General features: G+C 36.7%; 1 protein-coding gene across 7 annotated transcripts in view; it reads right to left on the bottom strand.

Moving 5' to 3' along the window:
- Positions 1 to 582: 582 nt before the first annotated feature.
- The window catches only part of zc3h18 (zinc finger CCCH-type containing 18), a 39,556-nt gene continuing 12,272 nt past the window's right edge, over positions 583 to 27,866 (bottom strand). For 2 of the 7 annotated variants that reach the window (XM_084124798.1, XM_084124797.1), the window contains exons 10-19: positions 9,359 to 9,544; positions 8,900 to 9,028; positions 8,677 to 8,772; positions 7,106 to 7,354; positions 3,471 to 3,581; positions 3,187 to 3,383; positions 2,776 to 2,966; positions 2,592 to 2,691; positions 2,315 to 2,411; positions 583 to 1,907 (exon numbers count right to left, since the gene is read on the bottom strand). In XM_084124798.1, the coding sequence (XP_083980924.1) occupies positions 1,682 to 1,907; positions 2,315 to 2,411; positions 2,592 to 2,691; positions 2,776 to 2,966; positions 3,187 to 3,383; positions 3,471 to 3,581; positions 7,106 to 7,354; positions 8,677 to 8,772; positions 8,900 to 9,028; positions 9,359 to 9,544 (1,582 nt within the window). In that variant the 3' untranslated portion in view covers positions 583 to 1,681. The remainder of the gene's footprint in view (positions 1,908 to 2,314; positions 2,412 to 2,591; positions 2,692 to 2,775; positions 2,967 to 3,186; positions 3,384 to 3,470; positions 3,582 to 7,105; positions 7,355 to 8,676; positions 8,773 to 8,899; positions 9,029 to 9,358; positions 9,545 to 27,866) is intronic. The other 5 variants (XM_084124800.1, XM_084124799.1, XM_084124802.1 and 2 more) reach the window with 3 other exon arrangements.

Here is a 27,866-nt window from a genome sequence, read left to right as displayed (position 1 = left end):
ATTACATCAACATTTAGACGCTATAATAATCAACACCTTTCTATTAGTTTGAAATAACTAGTATTCAGAGCAATATGTATTAAATATTCAAATATTTATTAATGAACCATTTCATTTTGAAATATTTTTAGTTATATACTTTTTACTGCTTCTGATTTATACAAATACCCAATTATTTTTTTGTTTTTATAAAATAAAAGGGAAAGTAAAAGATAAACTCCTTCAGTAATTAAGATCAAATTGTGCTAAACAATAAAGGACTTGAGAAAGATGGGCATAAAGAGGCATCACCCATTAACAAAGCCATACTGGTTAGTCTGGAGTGGCTTATTTGACAGCAAGTGTAGATTAATGGTGTCCACCAACTGGTTGACTTTGTAGTTTGCTGAATCCATTCGGCTTGCAATTTTTCGAGGATATAAGCATTTAAAATAGGTTTGAGGTCTGGAGGTGGATTTGGCCATTTGAAGCCAACAGCATTTTATATTGTATTCAGTTGCACTGGCACTTGTGCACCACAGTAATTTCATAATGGCTTAATCATTTAAAAGTGACTCATGAAAGAATGTGGGCGCATCAGAAGAGTGTTGCAGATTTTTTTAACTCTTACAACTTGTGACGTAAAAATGTACAAACAAAGGAAGATGAATAATGTTCCATCCCTGTCAATGAATGATCTCACTAATTTGCGCTACGTGTTGATACTAAGCTGCAGGAGAACAGCGGAACAACAAACAGAGCCGAGTAATCAAAGCACACAAACGGATGATGCAGATGTGCACATGCTCTGCAGAAACATACGTGTGCACAGATGGGGAAAGTCCTTCATGACATGTCATATTTCCATCAGAGAGGAACAATTTCAACAGATTTATTCTCTTTATCAAAATAGTTTATTTAGAAGCTTTTCTTCTGTCACAAAAAGCTAGACGGAATTATTCCTCATCTCCAGGTGTCCCCATTGCAGCCTCTCACACTTTCAACTAAAAATGAGGGACAAATAAAATGGAGGTTTTCACTTGAAAAGCTAGGGGAGGGGGGGAGAGGGAACAATGCAGAATCTTAAAAAAGCAATACTTCACATCACTGTCAATGGTTCTCTAGGATCATACACTTTAAGCAACAGGTATTGTATCATCTGGCTTTGTAGTTGTACATGATGAAAAACAGTAATGGCTAAACACATGGTGGCGGATACACAAAATCAACAGTTAAGGTGGACTTTACAGACTGTAAAGGCTCTGAAAAGCAGTTCTAGATTCTGATTGAGTAGGACCGACGCAGATGCATCCAGCCTGTCCACAGTAACTCGCCCCATAAAATAACAGGAGTGAGGAAAAAGCAACTAGAATATGAGAGAGAAGGGATTGTGGCAGGATGAAGAGCAAAAATTAGCACTGAATGTACAGGGTTTTTTTTTTAATCTTTGAGACTACAGTAAAGATTCCATCCTGTGAAAACAAACAAGTGAACAGCGCCACTTCTCAACTTTATCACATCGATATAAAATCTAGACAACCTCTCTCTGAGGGCAAAACAAGCAGAAATGTAACTGCGGTCTCTTTTCCCTAGGACATTTATGCGAGACATCCTTAAGAGTTCAGAACGGCAACCATTTCCCCATTTCTGGCAAACACTGGGCAAAAATGGATGTCCCAGAAGTTGGATGATGCCAGGTTTATTATTTCCCAGGGATTTTTGCCCTTTTGCGGGCTATGGCGTCCTCGACAGCCTTTAGCTGTTTTAGCAGCTCCTCGCGGCGAGAAAGGGTGCTGCTCGGCTTGCCTGAGCCAGAACTAGAAGCGGAGCCAGAACCGGATCCGGCCCCTGGTGCTGGAGGTTTACCTGCAGACACGGCAGCAGGGCCTTTCCCAGAAGACTTGGGTGGAGGAGATAGAGGACGCTTCCTGGAGAGAGAAGAATTAAGAGTTACGAACATGGGACATTTTTAAATCTTTAGTCTTAGTCACACAATGATAAAGCTTTTGTTATAAAACACCTTGATCCATCATGCACATAAAAAGGGAACTAAAGCGGACCAAACATGGGGATTTTTTTTAATAAAAGCTGGACTAATAATAACAATAATAACTCATAGTCACTGCTCAACTTAAAGATATGAGACATCTGCATGTTATCTATACAAACATACCATATCGAGGGCAATTAATAGTTCTTATGCAAACAAATCAAATTAATAAATTTGCATACAAGCAAAAACATTTTCAGACAAGAACTTATCAAGTGATGGAAATCACCATATATTTGAAGGGATATTCAGAAGAGTGTGACAAAAGAAAGTGGCAGTGGGTACCTTTCTCCTTGTGGAGGCATGGGCCGAGGACCCTGACCTTTGGGCCGATCCATTCTGGGAGACAACGGGGGTCGCCCAGGCATTCTCCTGTCTCGACCTATGGAGAAATCAGAGAGTGATGCTTGAGGAACCGACAGAGCAGATTGCAATGTGGTGCACCTCTTATTTCTGGACATTCTTTGAACAAAGAGCTTAAGCACTACAGTATCTGTTCAGATATCATATTTCTGGAGGGGTTTTCTAATGGACAGTAAAGGTGTTGTGTTGTGTTGTTTACCTCTGTCAGGTGACAGCGCTATCCTCTTGCTGAGAGGCGAAGGGGGTCGCTCTTTATCGGCAGGAAAGTACCTTTTCCTATTGCCTCTGTCGGTTTGCTGCTGGCCAAAGAGGAATAAAGAAGTCATTGATCCATCATGCACTCAACTCAGCTGTTTGAACGTGAAAGCGCCTTCCCCATTTACCTTGTTTAACAAGGTGAGTTTGATGTCCTTGTGAGAGCCGTATCCTCCTGGTGGCCCCATAGGCGGCGGGTGCATGGGGTGACCTCTGTTCCCAGATCTAGGCATGCCGGAGCTGGTTTTGGGGGGGAGACCGGAGGGGTCCACTCGTTTCCGCTCATCTCTGAAAGGCTCTTCTTTCTTTGGTGGTTTTCCTTGAAAGGACACCACACAAGAGTTACCTATTTTAGGTCAATGCAACATTTCTAATTTTTATTTAATTGTTTTTTAGTTTTTGATCTAATATTTATCATTTTATTTAAGTTTTAATTCAACTAACGAAAAACAAGGTTTTAGTTTACAATAACAAAATTAAATGTATGGCCTGTTATAGTCAAATGCTCATCAAATGTGACAGTCATTGAGCCACAGTACCTCTGTCTTTGTTGGGCACCCTGTCCCGTGGAGGGCCCCTTTCTTTGCGGGCATGGCCCGGAGTGGGTGATCGGGAGCTGGCGGAAGACACGGGGCTGGCCAGGTCAGCGTACATGTCATCCGAGTCAGCGCTCCTGACCGAGCTACTGCTGGAGGAGGCGGACGATACAGATGACACGCTACTGACCGACAGAGACCTGCGAAACCACAGACATTCTGTTATACCACGATATTTACATTTGAACTCTTCAATGAAGACTCTACTGTCTGTGTGCATCCCATACCTAGACTTGTGCGATCCGGAACGGGACCGGGAGAGTGAGGCGGAGGAGGAATGGGATTTTGAGCTGGAGCCAGAAAAACTGCTGCCACTTACACTGCCACTCACTGTTCGCCTGCAGGAGAAACAGACAGAAAGCGAGAGAGAGACAATGAAATGTTGGTCAAGCACTGGAGATTGAATTAGCATAGTTAATAAATGGTGCAGTTTAAGAACAAACCGGTTCTTACAGTTACAGACTGGAATATTTCACTGAATTAACTGTTCTGAAGCTGTCAGGAAAGTTACTGAATCAACTATGAGTTGCCTGTTCCTGGTCAGTGTCCCGGTAGAGGGACACTTGTCACTTTTTTTAATCCCTTATCACAAATTTTAGTAATCATCATAAAATCATATAAAATTCATCCTGTGAAAACAAATTGAAATTGTATATTGCTTTCCCATGGAAACAGTATTTTAAAACCTTTTAGCGGGCTCAAATTTTGTGATATTAACTTCAAAAGTGGAAAGCAACTTGGTTAGATAGGCTTTGATTTTAATAGCAATTCCAAATGATTTATATTTTGCATAAAATAAATGTTTAGTTCTACTTTAAAGTAAACAAACTTTTTACACTTTCATTTTCTGACTTTCACTTCTGCAATAATCTGCTAAACTGTCTAGTTTAAAGAGAGACCAAACTTAGTTGTCAGTATTACAAAGCATGAATTACAACCATTCAAGTTCCGATCTATTCTCAAAAAAGGGTGGTGACAGTTTACAGTTTAAGGTTCATTCAGACAACAGAACATTTCTGTAATCATTACAAATCTGCTAGTGAAAAATCCAAAGCAAAGGGAAGAACATACAAAGCATCCGTGTCACAATTGTCATTCTTCCGCGTGTCAACCGAGAATGTTCCTCTTTGACAATAACTATGGACAGTACAACATACATTTTTGAAATGGAAGCCAGTTCTCAAAATTAAAATGAATCTACAGAGAGTATGTTCGAAACAAAATGGTAACAGATACTACATACTTCCTAAAAATAAACATTTTAGCACACAGATTATTTTACTAGTTATATACAATACCATTCAAAATAATATTTAAATTAATACTATATCATTGTCTTCTGTATATCAGAATAATTCATAATGTCATCGCGTTCATGATCAGACGTGCTGCTGTATCAGTGTCTTTATTTGTCCATATATCATCTGAAGGCGATGAAATATGTGCACATTTACGGTGCTTGTTCCTGTTTGGAGAACTAGAGTGAATGAAATTTGTCCATAAAAACAAATCTTGCTCTGATCTGGATATGAACTGCGATATCCGCATTGCTAAACTTTTTGCGGCGGTCCGTGCAGAAATATTTTTTAGGTTTATCTGATAACATCTGTTTATCTGTCAACAAAAATGTGTTATAGGTTTCATGACCCTTTTCCCTGTTGTGTTATAGAGCTGATACATTATGCAACCTTACACACCCAAAAACTAATTTTTCACATAACCCCAGCATTTCAAAACGACATCTTGAACAATCCAAACGTGAGCTGCGGTGTAGTTTTTTGAGGACGAGGTGTGATTTCTGGAGTGGGGGAGAATAAGGCAAAAATCTTGTAGACATGGCCAATTAAACACCTAACAACCACGCACAATACCCAACTGCAGAGCAAGAAATTACAGGTTTTGCATGGGCAAACACCAGCCACATACCCAGATGTATCAAATGTGTCTTACACGTCAACTGCATCTGGCCAAATGCCATGACATGACATAATGAAGTTATGATAACGATGACAAGTCAACAAAAGCTTCTTTGTGCGGAGGCATTATAACCAACGGGACAGGAGATTTTCCTGAACACCCACACAGGGTATTCCACATCCACAGTGAAACTTCACTCTCACTGCTACAGATCACAGAACTGATCACATGCTGCTTCCCTATGCTGAAAAGTGCCCTTTCTAGACACACTCTCTCTTTCACACACTCAAAAACACAGACATGCCGTGTTCTAGGCACACTGGTCACTGGGTGATAGGTTCATATGCAAATACACTCGAAACACAAAATGTCAAAAAAACACAACAAAAACAAAACACAAGCACACTATCAAACTAGAGGCAAAACCTCCAGCTATTATGATGATGCAATCCTTGAACCTTAAAGAAAGAGTTCTACCACTATTTATTACTAACCCTCATGTAAATTAAAATAAATAAATAAAAGCTAACAAATAAATTACAGTATTAATGAACGTAATAGGGGTCTTGCTACAAGTTCCAAAATGACTAAATTAATAATAATAATAATAATAATAATAATAAATACATAAATTATCAAAAACTACCAATCAAAAAGACCACTTTTAATGTTATGGTGCTTTTTTGGCATTTTGGAGCTTGACAATCCCAGTTGAAAAACGTGAAAGAACAAAAGAAAGAAACGTGTAAAGGTTTGGAATAGTGTTAAAATACTGTTAAAATACTGAAATTTCCAGCTTTGATACAATACTTTGAAAAATATTGATAATCAATAACACAGAGATGTATACCGCCATACAGGTAATTTATCTAATAGTTTTTTGACAATTTGTGAAATTTTGTTGTAATAGCTTACAGCACAGGGAGGCTTTATTTGAATCGCTGAACTCCATTTAAAAAAAATAAATAAAAAAAATATATAAAAAAGACAGCCGGTAATAAAGTAAAGACAAATAAACAAATTGCAAACAATAGCACAAATAAATACATTAGAATAAAGAGACAAATTAAAAAAACATGGCTTTAAGTTTTTTCAGGTAGGTCTAACAGTAGTATTCACTAAGAAATACTACAGAAATTAAAGTAATCAAATGAAAAATAACACTGGATAGTTTTAATTATGAAAATGGAACAGATTAATGCTTACAATTAAACTTACAAAAGTTATTCAGTCAAGATCAGAGATTGATTTTCTTTGTCTTTTGTTCTTTGATTAACCTGACAGACAGCACTAGGAATATTAGGCTGCTGTCACTTTAAGAGCTTATGCACAGATCCAATATACTGTTACACAACATGTGTTTTCTCTCAACTATTTACGTTCCAAAACTGACTGCATTTACCTGAATTCTTGGAAAGATAGGCATTTTGACAATTTTGTATGTATTTGACCATTTAAGCGCAATAAGCCACGAAAAGGAAATCAATTTGGTTCTCGCGAGCTGTCTCGCGAGAGACGGCTTTATGAGAGCGCCACTTATATAGATCAGTGATGCACGCATTTTAGGTTTGAGTGCGAAACCTGTGGGAATTAGTCAAATTATGTGCAATACAATCACTATTTAACCGGAATGAATGAGACGAGTGAGTGAGAGGAGGCGGGTGTTTGTCAATTCGCTGTCGGAGAGAAGAGAGCGAGAACGCGTAGCTGGTATCGGTGTATCGATACTGCAGAAAAGGAGTATTGGAAATGTTTCAGATATTTCAGTACCAAAGCATATCGAAATATTGATATTTTTGAGAACTCTAGTTTGGAACAACATAACGAGTAAATAATTATAGAATTTTCATTTTTGGGTGGACGATCCTTGTAAATGGCCATAAAACACCTTTGCAAAGAGCGACAGTTTATGTTAGTGGAAGAACGAACGTAACGTGTGCTGTACCTTCGAGGTGGGTTGTGCTGTTGACGTTCTTTCTTGCGTCCTTCTCTCATGTTGGGGGGTTCTCTTGGTTCTCTGGGTTCTCTGGGTCCAGGAGGTCTTCCAGCTGGACGTGGGTTGGGGGGCTTTCCTGCCTCTGTGATTGGCTTGGGTGGTTTCCCCGGCTGTTCAGGCAACAAGGGACTGGGCATCATTTTGGGAGGTCCTTTCTCCCTGCGAGGAGGGGGCAGTGCACCAGGCTTCAACGGGGGGCTGAATGAAAATATGCATTTTCACGTGCATGCAGTGAGTGAACAAAGGCGTTCTGTTCTGACAACTACAGTTAGAAACAGCCAAAAGGCTAAGCCTCAGTGTTATTGATTTAATTGGCTGTGTTGATATAGATTAGAAGTACACAGCTGTTCAAAAGTTTGGGTTTTTTAAAAGTTCCTCAATTTAATCAGGCATGTGATCAGCTAAAGACACAAAGGAGGAAAACCTATTTTCTATTTTACAGAACAACAGTAAAATTACAATACTAAGGTTGTCTTAAAAGCTTAATGGTTGATAGCAAAGGAATTATTTTGGCGGAAAACCACAGGGAGACCTTAAGGCTTCTCTTTGTTGACAACAGATTCATAAATGATTCTCATTACAAATTTGGGAGGATGTCTGGCACATGTTGCGTTCACAAATGCAAATTATAAGCGACTCAAACACACAGCACTTGCAGAGCAGCATTTACTGTGAATCAAAAATGAAAATGAATGAATGCTCCACTGAATGAATGCTCCTGAAACATGCAGCGAGCAAGACTATATTTATCAAATTTCAACAGCGATTTGATGATTGCACTAAGCCATATCACATTCTCACAACCATGCATTGTCAAAATTCAACTGGTGAGTAACACCGTTTCAATGCCAATTTTTACTCGCATTTGGCGCTTTGAACCCTGGCTATGCTAAGGGTGTCCCGCAGATGACGCCACGAGCTCTGGCAGCCCCTTCAGAAGCAATCCGTGCATGAAATAAATGTATTAGAAAACTTAACATTTAGCAGTTTATTTAGCAATTGTTTAAGGCAATTTTGCAATTTCAATCATATAGTAACCATTACCACCCACAAAACAATTTTTTTCTCGGACATGCGCAATTCACGCGGGTCATATTTTTAAGGTAGGAAAATACAAAAAAAATCACATTACTAAGCATCCTTGCTGACAAAGTATGTCTTTCATGAAGAAGAAAACCCCAAACTTTTGAACATGTATAGACCTTATGCGCCAGAGAAATAAGCACGCAGCATCTTTAGAATATTGTCTTTGAACTTTCGTTTTAGCGGTAGCTCTGTATATCTCTATGGCATCGCTGTCGAGGAGTAATTAGCTGGTGAAGTGGATTTACTTATTGTAGAGTTAATGAAATGTTATCACGAGCATTTTAATGTTTAAAGCAGATGTCTTAAATATGCAAGATCGCTGTGGAAATACAAACCGGAAGACAAAAGACAACAAGCGCAGCGCTGAAAAGGGGCGGGTCTACATAAGGTCTATATACCAAATGGGTTTTGAAAGCATGAGTGTGTGCATTTACCCTTTCACTGCAACAGGAGGCTGCTCAGCTTTGTTTTTATTAGTGTTTCTTTGTGCCGAGGGGGTTGGTGAGGGTGAGGAAGAGAAGGATCGCGATCTAGACAATGGAAAATAAAGTGATTAATAAAAGCAAATATTCACAGCAAAACCCAGCCATTTATAAATGTGGTATACTAAATGTTCAGAAAGTCATTAAATCAGCATGAGCAATCATTATATCTTGCCTAGAGCGGCTTCCACTGAAAGAGCTGTGCAGAGAGGAGTGACTTGAGTAGGTACTCAGTGAAGACTGTGAACGAGATCGGGACCGGGAAGAGCCAGAACCCGTGAACGATGAGGACCGGGATGAAGACCTGGAAAATTGGAGAAATGGATAAATAAAAGCACCATCCCTTAAAAGTGAAGATTCATTTATTTACTCGCTCTCATATAATTCCAAATCTGTATGACAAAAGAAGATATTTCGAAAAATTATTTTGACCATATAATGAAATTCAGTGGGGTCCAAAACAGTGTCTTTGATTGTATGGACAAAAACAATTTCTATCTAAATATCTTTTTAAGTTCCAAAAGAAAGAAAGTCAGACTGGTTTGGAAAGACATGAGGGTAAATGTAAATGAACATTTAATAAAAAACAATTGGTAAACTATACCTTTAGCTAGCAAGAAAGCTATTATCTTACCTAGATGAATTGGAAAGAGAAACTGAAGATCCAGAGGGCCTGTGTCGCCTGCGGCCACGGGGAGGGGAGCCCATGAGACCAGGTCTTCTCCTAGGGGATTTAGACCTGCGCCAGGGGTCCTTCCATTCATCTGGCCTCTTGGCCAGTGGGACCATCTCCTTCTTTGTTGGTGGCTCCAATGGCCCTCTGAAAAGAACAGCAGAAGATGTGGATTTAGATAGAATGCACCTACAAACATTTATCTTATGGCTCGTTTCCACTGACCGGTACGGTATGGTACGGTACGGGTCAGTAAACCATGAATCGGCTAGCGTTTCCACTGCCAACAGTACCCTTACTTGATAGGTGAAGAAGACATATTATAATATTATATTATAAGATAATATTATCTTAAGCGCCGACATTAGGCGTTTCTCAATACCAAGTACACAAAGTTCGAACTTGCCAAGTCTGACTCAGGAGAATGACTCATGAGGATGCGAGTCCGGTAATTCTGCAAATAGAATAGCGCGTTCTTGAAAGCGTCACTCAGCTCGCTCTGCTACTCCGGTTATCTCTGTATATATACACTCACCTGAAGGATTATTAGGAACACCTGTTCAATTTCTCAATGCAATTATCTAATCAACCAATCACATGGCAGTTGCTTCAATGCATTTAGGGGTGTGGCCCTGGTCAAGACAATCTCCTCAACTCCAAACTGAATGTCAGAATGGGAAAGAAAGGTGATTTAAGCAATTTTGAGCGTGGCATGGTTGTTGGTGCCAGACGGGCCGGTCTGAGTATTTCACAATCTGCTCAGTTACTGGGATTTTCACGCACAACCATTTCTAGGGTTTACAAAGAATGGTGTGAAAAGGGAAAAACATCCAGTATGCGGCAGTCCTGTGGGCGAAAATGCCTTGTTGATGCTAGAGGTCAGAGGAGAATGGGCCGACTGATTCAAGCTGATAGAAGAGCAACTTTGACTGAAATAACCACTCGTTACAACCGAGGTATGCAGCAAAGCATTTGTGAAGCCACAACATGCACAACCTTGAGGCGGATGGGCTACAACATCAGAAGACCCCACCGCGTACCACTCATCTCCACTACAAATAGGAAAAAGAGGCTACAATTTGCACGAGCTCACCAAAATTGGACAGTTGAAGACTGGAAAAATGTTGCCTGGTCTGATGAGTCTCGATTTCTGTTGAGACATTCAGATGGTAGAGTCAGAATTTGGCGTAAACAGAATGAGAACATGGATCCATCATGCCTTGTTACCACTGTGCAGGCTGGTGGTGGTGGTGTAATGGTGTGGGGGATGTTTTCTTGACACACTTTAGGCCCCTTAGTGCCAATTGGGCATCGTTTAAATGCCACGGCCTACCTGAGCATTGTTTCTGACCATGTCCATCCCTTTATGACCACCATGTACCCATCCTCTGATGGCTACTTCCAGCAGGATAATGCACCATGTCACAAAGCTCGAATCATTTCAAATTGGTTTCTTGAACATGACAATGAGTTTACTGTACTAAAATGGCCCCCACAGTCACCAGATCTCAACCCAATAGAGCATCTTTGGGATGTGGTGGAACGGGAGCTTCGTGCCCTGGATGTGCATCCCACAAATTTCCATCAACTGCAAGATGCTATCCTATCAATATGGGCCAACATTTCTAAAGAATGCTTTCAGCACCTTGTTGAATCAATGCCACGTAGAATTAAGGCAGTTCTGAAGGCGAAAGGGGGTCAAACACAGTATTAGTATGGTGTTCCTAATAATCCTTTAGGTGAGTGTATATTTTAGGCAACAATAAAACGAAATATGTTATAAAAAAACACACTGCCTCTTTTCGTTTTCATTTAAAGAAATCTTAAACATTATAGCCACACAAATGTGGTTCAGGCAATGCATTTTGATTATATTCACTGCATGTAACGTTAGCCTATTTATAATAAATTTTACAAATATTAAACTTATTAATATGGTTCAGGCAATATGTTAATTTGTACTCTGATCATCTTCACTGTAATAAAATAAAAAAATGACAAAACTCAACCCTAGCTGTCTCTTTTTGTTAAATTTCAGTTTTATCAATAATAGCCATTATAAAAGTATAAGTAAAAAGAAGCTATACAATAAGAAATAAAGCAAACAATTCAGTCAAACATACAAAGTCAGCGCTCTAGTCTAACGTTGCAAAGTTAAATAGCCTAAATATAAAGTTATGAAATTTCACTTAGCCCTCAGCCAAAACGATTGGCCAGGGAACAAATTATAGATTCACGAGACCAAAGATCTCCCGTTAGGTCTACACAAGACGAATTATATTTCATGTTTAACCACTACAGAGACGTCAGAGTCAGCGGCAAACGTCAGAAGGACTAGCCGAGGAAAGGCTGTTCCAGGCGGGGGTTCATGAGCGCTGAGCGCCCGGTGATCGCCTGGAATGTATCTCACAACCTGGATCAAATTTTCATAAATCTTTATAAATAAACCACAGATTTGAGCCTTAAACAACTACATTCTCGCCTGAAAAACTCTTAAAACTACATTTCGTGACACAATAACAGAAGTATTACATTTCAACTGTATATAAAAAAAATGGCGCTTCTACTGTTCCATTCCCCTTGTAGCACACGCAAGTGACGATACTCTGTCAACCAATCAATGTCCTGCAGTGATTCTAGCTCCACCCTTTAGTACCGTACCACTGTGCTAAGTACCCCAACGGAAGGGTACCGAAAAAGTGGTACGGTACGGTATGGCATTTTGGTACCATTCACAACTTTTGACAGTGGAAACAGAAATAATTGCGTACCGTACCGTACCGGTCAGTGGAAATGAGCCATTAATGAAAACCACTGTTGAATTTCCATATTCTCTGTAAAAGAAAGAATCTGTGTCATTGACATTGCAAAGTTGGCACAGATTTGTCATCATCTCACTGAGACTCAACAGAAGAACAAGTCTTCCTTGTAAAAAATATCTGTTCATTTCCTGAAAAACAATTGAAAACCCCCCAAAATATGCACGCCAATTGTCGTTATAAACTAATACCATTATGTAAACAATATTAAGTAATGTTATTATAAGATGGCTATGTTACGGAGACTTCACCATGTTTAAGTATTCACAGAGTGGTGGAGTTGCAACAGTGATAAAAGACATCCGAATTTAATGAATTATTGTAAAATGAAAGTAAACTGCCATGACAATTCAAGTCATGTCAAATAATTTTACATGAAGGCAGAAGACTATATCCTCTTCACTGACTTTGGTAGCCATCCAACTATTCATCAGGAAGCTAGAGCTGCCAAAAAGCTTCCCATAAGAAGTGTTAAATGTCTCTTCATTTGTACTGATTCATGTGACAGTCTTATGAAAGTCTTTGTAACCAAAAATACATTCAAGAGTTTCCCATTGGTTCCCACAAAACGAACCTAGAGATGTAATTTAGTCAGCTGTTATTCAAAAACAATTGATTAGCTCTATGCTGTAGTATTAAAATAGTATCATTGGTGTCTTTAGCCAACTTAGTTTCCTCTGGGAAATTTAGTGCTCTCAGGTCCATTTGTGTTTTTTAAATAATTAAATAATAACCACTGACCTTACAATGTAATTTACCAATTCTATGGATAATATTGAAGCAAAAGTAACATGACTGAGTTTTAGTTGGCTACCATTCAAACACCATACCAGAAAAGGAAGATGATATCAATGATATATAAACATTACCTGGTTTAAACCACTTGTTTTCTGGCAACTAGATATCTAGTTTTCAATCTTAATTGTTTTTACTTCCTGCAGAAGAGCATGAAGATTTCCCCTGTGCTTCGGTAGAAAGAAATGAGAAACGTTAATATATTTTTTTTATTATGTTTATAGAATTTTTATTGTACGATTAATGGTTATCATCTCATACATCTATTTTTTTAACTACTTTAATTGTAACCAACCAGATATTGTCATTAAACCCTTTCAATTACAAATGTTGTGCTAACTAGTTTTGATTTGGTGTTAACATTTATGTTCTACCTATTGCAATTCAATATCGTCACACTTTAGCAACACCGTCGTTGGTATAAGTAGCAGGTAATAGACTAGAAATGTACAGTTTTCTACCATCTTGCTGATAACATTTCTTTAGTAATTTGCCAATCCTGCAGCCTGAACAACTGCAGGGAATCTACCCTTAAAAGATGAACACAATACCAATAAAACAACATTTACAAAGAAAATGAATGTGTGTTAAAATTAGGGGAGAAACGTTAATAATATATATATTTATAGAATTTTTATTATAATACAAATCTTAATAACATTTCTAAAATATGCCTTCATATTTTTCAGTTATTATTGGCTCTCCAATAATCCAATGTGGATGTTCAATTTCTCTGGGAATTCATAACTTGAGCTGTGCTAAATCAGACTCAGAAAATACATTACTGAGTTCCAGTCCATAAAATGCAGCAAGCAGATCTTAGCGGTCATATCACCTGACCAGCAATCCCATTTCCAAGTGTAATTTCTCTGGATATTCTTGCTCTATTTTCAAGAAAGCAGTTCAGGCAAAAGTTAAGAGAGTGGGAGTTTTTGAAAAAGTTGCACATTAATTAAAGATCATTATATTACAGAATTAGTCAAACATAGGGCATTCCACATCATCTACACTTAAAGTATACCTTTAAATGACTAACATGATCCAGCCTAGGACCTGGAATGTCCTTTTGGGTGACGTCAAAGTAAACAAACCTGAGGCAGACCAAGTATTGCAGTGTGCCTAAAAATAGAACAGACAAGCTGAGCTATTTTTAGATGTGAAATCTAAAAACCTTAGCTCACTTTCCTGTTTATACGGAAAAAAAGGAAGAACATCCTTCCGTGAAGGAATACTTGATGCAGAGCAGTAACACGGCAAATGCCCAATTAAAAAAATACAATTAAGTAACAAAACATAGGAGACAAATGCTTAGTTCAAAAGTTCAAGTCATACTTTTTGAAAATCCTGTTTTACTCTGTAATGTCTAAAGTAAAATGGACTTTGAATGTTATTCATGAAGACTTTCAACTGATAATAAAATATAACAAAAGATAAACTTATGTTTATAATTCAAATGACAAGGGTTTTATAGCAATTTGTTAAATGACTGCACATGTACACTACTGCTCAAAAGATTGGGGTCAATAAGATTTGTTTTATGTTTTTGAAAGTAGTTTCTTATGTTCACTGTAAGGATGAAGAAAAAACTTTTGCTTTTCTGTTTCAAACCCTTCCAAAAGCCATTTGGAATTTCTAAAGGCAAATATGTGCTGATAGTGATCAAGGTCTGTAGGCCAAGATGTGTGTACAGTGGGGGTCTGCTAATTGGCACACCTTTAATACGGTGGGGGAAGTTGTAGTCTTCTGATTGGTCAGTTTGAATGTCTAACATTTGGGTTTAAGTCACATGGTCAAGGAAGTGATAGATGAAGGCCGTAACTTTTCTTGGGGCCTTCTCTTTGGCTCTCTTTCACTAGCTCTAGTCGTGAGGCTCTCCTCCTATGGCTCGTTTCCACTGAGCAGTACGGTACGGTACGGGACAGTACGGTACGGTTCGGGTCTGTTAACCATGATCGGGCTAGCGTTTCCACTGCCAACAGTACCCTTACTTGATAGGCGTGGTGTTTCGATCGACGTCATTTTCGCGCGAAGAAGAACATAGTAAACTATAATGGATGACATACAGCAGATCTTGTTCTTGCTCCTCGACATGTTTGTCACAAGAAGACAAGCGCCGACATTAGGCTTTTCTCAATATCAAGTAACGTTACGCATTGTAGCCTACTTGCCATGTGCGACTCCTACATGCAAATGGTACAGCGCGTTCTTAAAAGCGTCACTCAGCTCACTGTTATAAAACACCTCTCTGCCTCTTTTCGTTTTCATTTAAATAAATTAAACATTATAGGGACACAAATGTGGTTCATGCGCAACGCATATTGATTATTCACTGCACGTTATACGTTATTCTATTTATAACAAAACGAAATTTAAAACAACCCTAACGTTACCTCTTTTCGTAAAAAAAAAAAAAAAAAACATCTTCCAGGCAATATATGCATTTGTACAAATGTTGCAATAAACATCAGTGATAATCTTGTAATAAAAAAATGACAAGAAACCATATTTCTTTCTGTAAAATTTCAGTTTTATCAATAATAGCCAATATAAAAGTTTAAGTAAAAGGTACAAGAAGCTACACAATAAGAAATAAAGCAAACAATTCAGTCAAATATCCAAATGCAGCGCTCTAGTCTAACATTACAACAGTAAAGTTAAATACAAATAGCCTATAACGTTAATATGAAACTAAACTTAGCCCTCAGCCAAAACGATTGACAGGGAACGAATTATATATTCACGAGACCAAAGATCGCCCGTTAGGTCTACACAAGACGAATTATATCTCATGTTTAACCACTACCGTCAGCGGCAAACGTCAGAAGAACTAGCCGAGGAAAGGCTCATCCAGCCGGGAAACATGAGCGCCGAGCGCCCGCTGACCGCATGGATCTCACAACCGGGGAAAAAAAAAATCATCTTTATAAATAAACCATAGATTTGAGCTTTAAACAACTACATTCTCGCCTGAAAAACTCTTAAAATTACATTTCGTGACACAGTAACAGTAGTATTATATTAAACTCTATATTAAAAAATGGCGCTTCTTATGTTGTCATTCCCCTTGTAGCACGCGCAAGTGTATATTTTATATATATATATTGTTTTTGCTATTTTATTAAAAAGGTTATACAATTACAACAATTACAATTGTAACAATATTTCCAGTGTAATCTTTCTTTGTAAAAACTAAAGTATACATTTTATCATACGTATTTCAAAGTTAAGGATTCATTAGTTTGAATATAGCCTACATTGGAACAAACACTATAATAACATCTTAGTTGATGACTATTTTTGACAAAAAAATAGTATATATATATTTAACATATGAGCAGAAATTGGCAACATTATAAGCTTATTTTATGTGGCAGTATTTTACAGTAAAAACTTTATAATCTATCCGATTTTTGTAGTCGATTTTTACTCATCTCAGTATAGCAATAGAGTTTGGTAAAAAGCTGTTCATTCATTCACACACAAAAACGCGATTCATTTTGAAAGAGTATTTGTGCCAGCTGTAGTCGCTACACAACAGCGCGCATCTGTGCGTTCATTCATTCACACACAGAAACGCGATTCATATTTAAACAGTCTTTTTGCGTGTAGCCTACAGACACTATTGCGATTAGAACAAAGAAAATATAGAACTGACCTATTCCTCAGCCGGATCCGTTGCTCCTCGAAATGAAACTTCCAGAACTTCTGAGGTAAATTTTCAAGGATTATTATTAATATAGTATTATTCCTCACAGCGTCGTAAAGTACATGAGTCTGAAAGTGAACTCGCGGTGTGTGTTATCCAGCTGATGTGGGCGTTTCACAGGTTTGCATAGATCGCCTCAGATCATTTGCGTTTGAATAGCGCGCGCTCTCCGTGGGCAGGGTCACATTAAAACATAATGAGCTGAGATGAGAACGACTGACATCTCTCTCTTTTCATACATATTACATAAACTGAGAATATTTGTTTTTTATAAAAATTACTTCATTTAAAAGAAGAGAATTCAAGCTTCATGCCTGTGTGTCTATGCCTGATTGACTGAGTATTCGCTGAATTACAGTTCATTTTCGGACGCGTTTCAGAATGGAATTCACTGACAGAGAGAAAGCAGAACTCGCATCATGTTTATTTTTCTTTATTTGGCAAAAAGCACATCACTGTTTTTATTGTGAGTATACACAAAAAAAAATACACACTTAACAGGATTGATTGATGTATGAAAAGATTGTATGCAAGATCAAAGTCAACAGAGTATTTTGAGTCTCTTTTGCACTGATAAGAAAGAAAAGCGAGCCTATCGTGCCGGCGTGATTGTCGACCCCAGGGGTAAACCCACTTTTTTGAACTCCCCCGTTTATCCGATTTTCACCAAATTGGAGTCAGACCATCTTCAGATTGTGCTGATAAAAAGTTAAGGAACACAAAAAGTTAAGGATTTCGTGTTGATAGACGAAGCCGTTTTTGTATACCGCAGCAAAAAATGAGGTATGCTGCCAAAACGATTCGGAGGCCGTATCTCTGCAATGCTTTGACATATTGACGCCACACTTTGTATGTGTCATTGTCACCTTACTCTGACCACACCACATGAAATTTGTAACAGCGCCACCTATTGGTCAAAAGTGATAAACCCTCAAATCATATTACTAGTGACTGTGCGACCTGCATTAACTGCGTCTGGCGCGAGGCTCTATGCGGATTGCAGATTGCTAATGAACGAGTAAAATATAGTTAAAAGTTCAAAGGAATGAACAAACATTTATTTAAACATTAATTATCGAACATTATTGGGGAAAAAAAAGCATAATTTGATTAAATAAATGAGGTTATACATAAGGAAATCCATTTAATTTAATCTTGTTGGTTTGCATAAAAAGAAAGACAGTAACACGCAGGAACCCTTCTGCCATGGCACTGGCTACAGTCCTTGGACCAGTGCGTGGACCTTACAATCTGATCAGGTGGATCAATTGGTGGACCTAAAAATACACTTTTTTTCAAGCTTCTGTGCTATTCTGGGCAAACATTACAATGTTTTACTTCATGCCTGCAGACAAAATTAGACCGTCATGAAATCTGATCCCTGCAGAGTACAGTGGAGGACATGTTAATCGTTGACTGAAGTCATTGCATTGTTTTCCTTATAACAGGAACCAGATTGCTCTAAAAAAAAAGGTAACCCAATGCTCAGCAGATGATGAAACTTTCAGTCACACCTCTTTGAGCAAGTTATAAAGGTGTTCTGTACTAAAATCAGACTCACACAGGAAGAAAGTCTGAAGGAAAACAGGCTGCAACAATGCAGCTCGGCAGATTCCACAGGCTTACGTAATTAACCTTCAATTCCAACTACAATATACACTACCGATCAAAAGTTTTGTAATGTTTTTGAAAAGTCACTGGTGCTCAAGGCTGCATTTTATTGATCGGAAATATAGTAATAACAGAAATAGTGTGAAATATTATTACAATTTAAAATAGCCACTTTCTATTTTAATACATTTTAAAATGTATTTTAAAGCTGAATTTTCAGCATCATTACATATCCTCTAGAAATCATTCTTATATACGGATTTGGTGCTCAAGAAACATTTCTTATTATCATACAAAGTTCAAAAGAACAGCATTTATTTGAAACCAATATATTTTGTAACATTATAAAAGTCTACTGATGTCATGTCTGATCAATTTAATGCATCCTTGCTAAACAAAAGTAGCCTATTACTTTACAAAAAAGAAAAATCTTTATACAAAAAAAATACAGATTACAAACTTTTGAACAGTGGTTTAACTTCTCTCATTTTAAACCACGTTATTAATTTATTAACACTACACACAAATAAACAACACATTATGTTAATGCATTATGAGGAGAACAATGACATCTCCAAAATTTTATCTGGAATGTTTTCAAACGTGAGCACATGCCCAAGGATAAACATAATAATTTCATCATCGCTCCACGAGAGCATGTGGCCCCAGCCAGGTGTGTTTATCTCATCAAAACCAGCATGCTTTCTAACCTGTTTCACGTGATGGATTTGTCCTTGACGTCATATTTCATTGTGTGAGCAGGCTATATATGAATGTTGCGCTAAATCAGAAAGTAACAGAGGTTAGCAGCTGTATCATCTGACAAGCTACAATCCTTTCCAAGAATCACTTACAAGTTAAGCCACTGCAAAATGTCGTTCTACAGGGTTTTTCCTGGGTTAAAAATGGTCTTTGATGATGGCCGACAGACACTGTCATCCTTTTTTTGCCCCCTTTTGTTTTTTTAAAAAAAAACTGTGATTTGACCACTGGATTTCATAGCTTTGTAAGATAAAATCCTTCTTTGCTAGACCTGATAATTATTTTGGTATATAATCATATCAATATCAAAATGTAGAATAAAAAAAGTAGCATTCAAAATTTTATTTTGACTAATAGTCTAATTTTCTACCATATACAATTGAATAAAGTTAAGCCACTGCAAAATGTAGTACTAACAAAAGGAAAGAGACAACACCTCTTGTTCATACATGTCAAAATAATGTGATAAAATATTTAGAAAAGCTAAGTGCAGGGCTGTCCCAATTTATTGCAACTTAAAATATTTTTTGTTCACTCATTCGTGTTATTCTGGGCAAATATCTCAATGTATTACTTCATGCCTGCAGACAAGATTAGACCATCATGAAATCATATCCTTGCAGAGAACAGTGTTAATTGTTGACTGAAGTCACTGCATTGTTTTCCTTATAACAGGAACCACCAGATTGCTCCAAAAAAAAAAAGTAACCCAACCTTCATCAGATAAAAAAAACTTTCAGTCACACCTCTTTGAGCAAGGTATAAAGTAAACGTTCTGTACAAAAAATGTTCTGTACTAAAATCAGACTCACACAGGAAGAAAGTCTGAAGGAAAACAGGCTGCAACAATGCAGCTCGGCAGATTCCACAGGCTTACGTAATTAACCTACAATTCCAACGACAATATACACTACCGATCAAAAGTTTTGTAATGTTTTTGAGAAGTCACTGGTGCTCAAGGCTGCATTTTATTGATCGGAAATATAGTAATAACAGAAATAGTGTGAAAAATGATTACAATTTAAAATAGCCACTTTCTATTTTAATACATTTGCAGCCATTACTCCAGTCTTCAGTGTTACATGATTCTCTAGAAAATTAGAAATCATTCTAATATGTTGATTTGCCGCTCAAGAAAAATTTATTTTTATTATCAATCTTGTAAACAGTTGTGCTGCTTAATATTTTTATGAAAACCATGATCATTCTTTTCAGGATTTTTTGATGAATATAAAGTTCTGAAACCTTAAAGTTCGAAGATCAGCATTTATTTTAAGGTTTCATGAAACCCCCTGATTTAGCCTGGTTGTTCACACCCAAGCTGTGAAAAAGTGGGAGTGTAGAGGCTGGGAAGAGGGAAGAAAACCACCAATAAAAACACAGACCTGCTCATTACTACAAATGAATATTAAAATATGAGCGAATAAATAAAGAATAAAGGCAATTTCTTTTTTGCCCATTCTTCTTAAAATGTTTGATCTGCATTATAGTCTTCTGTGTATCAGAATAATCCTTCATGATCAGATGTTGTATCAGTGTCCTAATCTGCACATGTATTTCATTTGAAGATATGATGAAATATGTGTGCATACACTGTGCCGTTTTATGTTTGGAGCAGGAGAGTATGTGAAATATATCCGTAAAAACCTGAAACACGCTTGCTCTGGTCCGGATATGAACTGTGATCCGTGTGGGCAGTATTGTTAAACTTATCACAGAGATCAGAAACCGCCCTCATAAGCAATTCGCATGCTTTTACAAATTAAATATTTACAGGCATATTTTCTGTGTGTAGGAAGTCAAACTAGAGTTCTGACCTCATCACAGGGAAAATGCAAACAACACTTTTGTGCAGAGGGTGATCGAACAGGTCTCGTCACATTTGAATTATGCGCTGTAATGCGATCTCATGCGTATTACAGCGCAGTGATTGGACTTAGTCTATTCTCATGAATAATACAGAGAAACTGATGAGGTAAAAGCATACTCTCCAGCCACGGCAGTCAATCACAACTCCAAATTAACCTCAAACCAATTTTTGCGAGTCTGGTCTGTACTATGGCTTATTCTGGACATGAAGTGAAGACAAAAAGGACGAAGAATACATTCTTTTTTAATTTTAGATTCTGCCAAAAATGCTTTAAAGTAAACAAAAAAACTTCCATCCACTTGTACATTTTGCATCAACTAACTGCAACAAGTTCTATATAGACAAACTCTCTGACATTACTCATGTTTACAAAGAACAAATCTGAATAAAAATCTCTATCATTTCATCACCCTTTACGTTAATTACCTTTGTGACGTACAATGACGAAACCTACAAAGTCAACATGAAAAATTACGCAGATTCACAATTCCAGTATTGCAAGAGCTGTCTGGTGAAAACAGGCAAACAATACAACCTGTTATGTTGCATACTTAACCATTCTGTGCTATAAATAGAAAAAAATAAATTTGTTTTGATTTTTAACCTCCATTTATTTTATTCCTGGCTTGGCATTGTTCTTCACAGGTGAAAAATGTTTAAGTACACAAGAAAACGTGACAATGAAAGACAGCGTAGAGCACATCTATGAACCAAGTGGTGAAAACCACAGAGTAGGCTAACTGCCAAGTCAACAAACACTCATGGCACATTCAACAGTTCAATTAATATTTCAAAATGCCCTGACATTATGGTGAAGTCTGGAATATCACATGCAGCCAAATGATACAAATTACGGAGAAGCAGAACAATAGATCAAAACAAAACAATGAAAGGGGCGACACAGAGGAATATACCAGACACCAACACAATGGAAAAAGAGAACACGGATAAATTCCTCTTCTGGTCTCTCCACATCTTTGGACAATCCTCATTCCATAAAAATACATTTCCATTCAAAAAACAACAACAACAAAAACTTCAACATAAAGAGATACTTCACAATAAATCTAATAAAAAATATTTGGATTTTGACTGTCAATTTGAATTGTATAGTAAAAAAGCATGTAGTGCGATAAAAACATTGACAATTAACACTTTTTAATCGCAACATTTTTACATAATTATGCGAGTATAGAGACAGAGCGACAAGTGTCATAATCTGAAAACCACGCCCACCGGGGGGGACAATCCAACCGTCTCCATTGACTTTGTATTGCGTGAAGCTGCCTCCTTGTCATTTCTGACTTGTAACAAAAAACAAAATGTCTGAAAGCTGCTGTGACAGGGTGTACAGAAAAACAAGCTAAAAAACACAGAACTAAGTTTTTATACGCTGTCGACCCCAAAAAAATAGCGTTTAAGGACACAAAAGTGGATACGGGCAATAAGACGTGAAGGTCCTTGCACACTGAGTCAGAAATTTTCATATGCATTTTTACGTATTCGTCATCCTAAAAATTCATCACGCACAGAAACTTTGCACACTGAGTCCGATGCGGAACAATTCGCAAAACAAAACTAAATGAGGTCTTCAAACAGAGAGACAGAATAACTTGAGTACCTTTAACAATTATCGATGTATATTTAATTCATACAATATGCAGCGTTTAATTTTTACATTTGATTGTTCAATTTCTGTGGTATTTCTTCTAGGGGTGGGTCGATTCACATACGAATCACGATTCTATCTTCTAACGATTTAAATCTATTCTTAAATTTCATTTTCATTTTTAAAAGAAAAATGGATTATTCTAAACTTCTGTTAATAATGTGATATTAATGGATGGAACAAACAGTGCAGCACTCTGACAGTTTAACCTGCTTGTAAAAGCAAATGAAAATATCCTGTATCTGAGGCTAAATCACTGAATATTGAGAATGCAATTGTGCGTTTTATGTTTTTCTAACTCCAAAAGATCGGCCAATGATCAGAACCAGCTGATAATCACGCATTTTGATTATCCAAAAGATGTGCGTGTGCTCACGGCGTGAGAGGCGAATGTGAAAGGCTGAGCAGCGACATATTCTCAGTCTCCACCGGGCTTCAGTAAAATAATAATGCGTTTACAAGGAGTGTACAATTTAAACTATCTTATTAAATAACCCCACTAACAGTAGCTGCTGTTCAGTTTGCATACTGCTGCTCTCCAACTCTCTTACGAAATTTTCCCTCTCTTTATTAAAGGTCCAGTGAAGGGTTGACAGATATCACATAAAAGGCACTTAAAAACAATATAACAAACAGATATGGCAAAACTGTACCAGGGGAACAAATATACAATATAACTAGTATTACAAATATCCTAAAAAAAAATTAAAAGGAAGGAAATGTAATTCATTATGAAAAAAAGAGTTCACCAATAAAATATTTAGATACTATATATTGATTGATAAAGTAAAACAAAAACATGAGATTAAAAAATAAAAATAACAAAACTTTATATTTAAGTTTAACCAAACCTATGAGTTGTATTTAATATCAATTAATTTGGGCACAGGTTCTCTATATACATATACATATATACACACACACACACACATACATACATATCTTTGCTTTATTGTATGTGTCCTATTTGTTACTCTTATTTTTAATAACTAAAATAAAACAAATAATAACTATCATGATATATACTGTTTTTCGCAAATACCAGTTATTCATACTGTGAAATAAGATTTTGGTCATATCACCCACCCCTAGTATCAGTTAGTCAAATGCTGTATAGAGGTACAGTTTCAGTTATGAAATGGCATTGCATTTCCATTATTGCTATTTCAAATGTTAATTTCCTTAAACTAATCAGTCTGTATCTTAAACCGGAAACCAATTGAGTAGCGATGACCCAACATTATGAAGGCAAATACACACGAAAAAAAAAAAACTTGCCTTGACACATCCAGGTAAAGCCTAAAACGGTGATTATGCACACCTTTCAACGTCACAGGGAGTTGCTTCTTGCAAGCAAACAGTATCAATCTAATATCACACTCCTATCTTCACCACGCCTGGGAAATGGTTCACACAGTGAATATCCAGGTTTAATTACTTCCTTCCTTCATTCCTCTGACAAGCCAAAAAATTCCCTTGTTTCATGATCACGTGCTTGCTACTATAATGAATGTCCACAATCATTTACGTCAGGTCCTGTTAAGACGCAACAATAGATAACAATTAGATCAAACTTTCACCTGTGGTGTAGGTAATAGAAAGCTATGTAGTAATGCAATCCAAAATCATGCAACATTTGATAGTTGCAGAGGCTTCATTTCCACACTACATTTACAAGTTTCATGAGGATAATAAATGAAACAAATCCTTCCTTGAAAGACTTACAACATATACTGCACATTTTGCCCAATAAACACACACATACAATACATACATACATACAATACATACCATACATATACATACACATATATATTAGTGCTGTCAAGAGATTAAAAAAGTTAACTAATTAATCGCAATTAATCACACCTAACATTAAAGTTTTTTTTAATCTTTTTTTTATGTTGTAATACTTTCACATTTAATCTCACAAATAATGTAGAACCAACATAAAGACGGCATATTTTAAATACTATGCACTAAGAATGAAGGCCAGTATCACTGATACCAGAACTGATACTGATGTCCCCATTACATGGATTTTTTTCCTCCCCCGTCAGTTTTAGCCATTAATATATTAATTAATATAATACACTATAATAGAAAGCTATCAATTTTAACATTTAAAGTATAGCCTTTAAAAAAACTAACATTTAATGTATGGTGAACTTAAAACAATCTACACAAACTCATTGTAATAATGGGTTGTAAAACTGTCACATTTAGCTGTGCCTTTAATACATCAGGGTTCAACACTAAGTTTTTATTCCTAGGCAGGACGGTTCATATTTTTTCCTGCCCTGCAAAAAAAAAAAAAAAAAAGTGTTGTTTTTGACCCATGTAAACAGTGCTTTAAAGGGGTGGTTGATTATGATTATTATATTAGATATGAACTCTGTATTTATTAAGTCATGTGTACGTTAATTTGAGTGCAGGTCTCAATTTCAACATAAAACTGAAAAACATGGGTATCCATTACCGCGCCCGATAAGCATTCTCTAAACGAATTAGAACGATTCTCCGAATGTTTTAATTTAGGACACAGTATATTTTACATACATAACATTGTATTTTGCAGAATAACAGTGAATTCACGCCTTTGCTGGTTTCATGATAGCATTTTATAACCTAATTTAGCCCATACTAATCTCTCAGTTACTATTTATTGAACTAAATAATTTTATCAAACTTTATAATGATTAAATTAAATGTATGAGACACTAGGTATAGCATTCTGTTATAACTTTTTTTTCCCTCAATGTAACCCAGCATCGTTAGGTCTGACTCATTGGTAGGAGTACTCCGACTGGCGCAGTAAAAAGTCACGCCTGATCCTCTTCCCACTATTGACAGAAGTGAGAGGAAGAGGATCAGGCGTGACTTTTTACTGCGCCAGTACTCCCCAAAAGTGCTATTACGCCATACATTATAGTTATCCTTTTTAACCTGCTTAGAAAAGCGCCACGTTTTATTTTGTGTCACCATACTTGGTTGTATAACTACTCGTGTAACTGTTTTTAAATAGGGAAAACGTTGATGTGTTTGGTCACTTCTAAATTCATTGCTGCTAGATACCATTGAATATACTGTGGTAAGCTAAGTGCTTTCAAAGTGTCACCGCGCTAGAGCGATTAAGTGCACGCACTGAGATGAGAGAGGTATGTATCAACTCGTCTTAGTTAAGGGAATAACAGTTTAATATGAAAAAACGGTAGAGTATCCCTTTAAATAAACAGGCAGAATGGCTTGAGTGTTTAATATATAATGATGTTATTTCCTTTTTTTTTTTTTGGAGGGCAAAGGGGAATAATACAGTAAAGTTATTTTACTAATATAAATTTACCAATATACATTTTTAGTTTAGGTAAAACAAAAAAAAAGAATGCTACTACAATTTAAAATATATAATTGGGCCAATAACACGGTTTGGTAAACTTGATTTTTTTTTCAATTGGTTCAACGTATTATTTCTCATTGATCCAATGTTAACAGACTATTGCAACAATTGATCAAATTAAATGTACAGAATTTCACTTGGGGCCAATTGAAAAATTTAGATGTGACCAGTCACTAGAACATTTTGAGTTGGGGAGGTTAGAATTTTTTTACAGTGCAGAAAAACGGTGCGTTTTTGCTCACCCTCAAAAAGTGACAATATTAACATGCTATATAAAAATATCAGTGGGGTATTTTGAGCTGAAACTTCACATACACACTCTGGGGACATCAAAGACTTATTTTACATCTTGTGAAAAGGGCATTATACCACCCCTTTAAGATTTTCAGGTAGGTCCAACAGGTAGGAACAAAAATTGAATAAAGTTATCAAACACTTCAGTATTCACTGCATAAATTCTAAATTAAATATAGAATAATCCTTATTAAAGCTACAAACGTTATTTAGTCAAGAGAAGCGAGTGATTTTCTCATTGTCTTAACATTGAACAGACAGCAGTAGGTTTAATAGGCTGCTGTCACTTTAAAGACATGACCCGGATCTGACAAACATCCTATTTTCTCACAACTCTTTTCATTCATTTAACATTAACTTAGTAAATGAAAACAGTTTGTGACTTCGTGTGGAGCAACATGTGAACGGAGCCGCTCTGAAACACACGTAAATACTTAAAGGGCATGTACATATATATTAAACCCGTAAAGCATATATTTATTTAATTGAATCGCAGTCTTTGCAAATTTTTTGCTATAGTATGGTTTTAAAATGGTTTTAATAAATCGTGCAGCCTTAGAAAATGGTGTAATAATTCATGGATTATCAACCTTGGAATGAGCCACTTCCGGTGTTTTGCCAGTTACTTGACATGGGTAAATTGCAATAGAAGATTTTTTTTAAATAGAGTACTCAAATTTAATCAAGGAATCATGACAGCCCTAATACACACATGTACATACACAATGAGATACAATAATAAAAATATTTATTTAAATATATTATGTGTCTATGCATTTCATACAATGATAGGAGAAAGTATTTTAGCAATTACACAATTCAGTTTTAATTAACAAAATGTAGTGCATGTTCAAGTTTTCACTTCCAAATAAGATCAGTGGAACTGAAACTCCATGTTTATAGATCAAAGACACAGCGGCAGAACTAAATAAATGATAGTGTTTTTCTCAAGTTTCAAGCTGACCAAATTGTTATGTTCACACAAAATGGGGAGTGTTACATCAGTTACATGAAGTTTAGAAATTTGAGACAACAGCATTCTTTGCAGTCAAACAAACTGGCTAGGTGTGAATCTCTTCCTACCCTGCCTGGTAAATGACTGCAAGTATCATGGGACAGATTCATGCATTTCACAGTCTCCCATTGCGGAATTCTGAGAACACAAGGGATTTACTCATGTGAGCTGGAAATTTATTGTGTGGGATCTTGGCTTAATGAATGAAATGCGAATCTTTTTTATTGAAGAAAAATGAGAGCTGACGTGACATAGGTCAAAAGAGCAGCGCTGGTGTGGCCATGAGATATGAATCTCCAGGAAATTTCCCATAAAGTGACCATAATCAAATATGCAATCTGAGTCTGTGGTTAAGTGAATACAGTGATAAAGAAATTGCTGTGAGGGGAAATAAACCCAACTTGAAAAGACTATTGTTATAATGTCAGGAAATACCTAAATTCCAGAAGAATTAGAATGCGTATTCAAACTAGTTACAACTGCAACAACAGTGCAAGTAATCTAATCGAAGAAAAGGCACCCTGCAGTGCT

The sequence above is a fragment of the Abramis brama genome (assembly GCF_963993115.1).
Source record: "Abramis brama genome assembly, chromosome: 9".
NCBI lineage: Eukaryota > Metazoa > Chordata > Actinopteri > Cypriniformes > Leuciscidae > Abramis > Abramis brama.
Note: the sequence above shows the minus strand (reverse complement) of the source record. Positions and strands in the feature narration are given on the sequence as shown.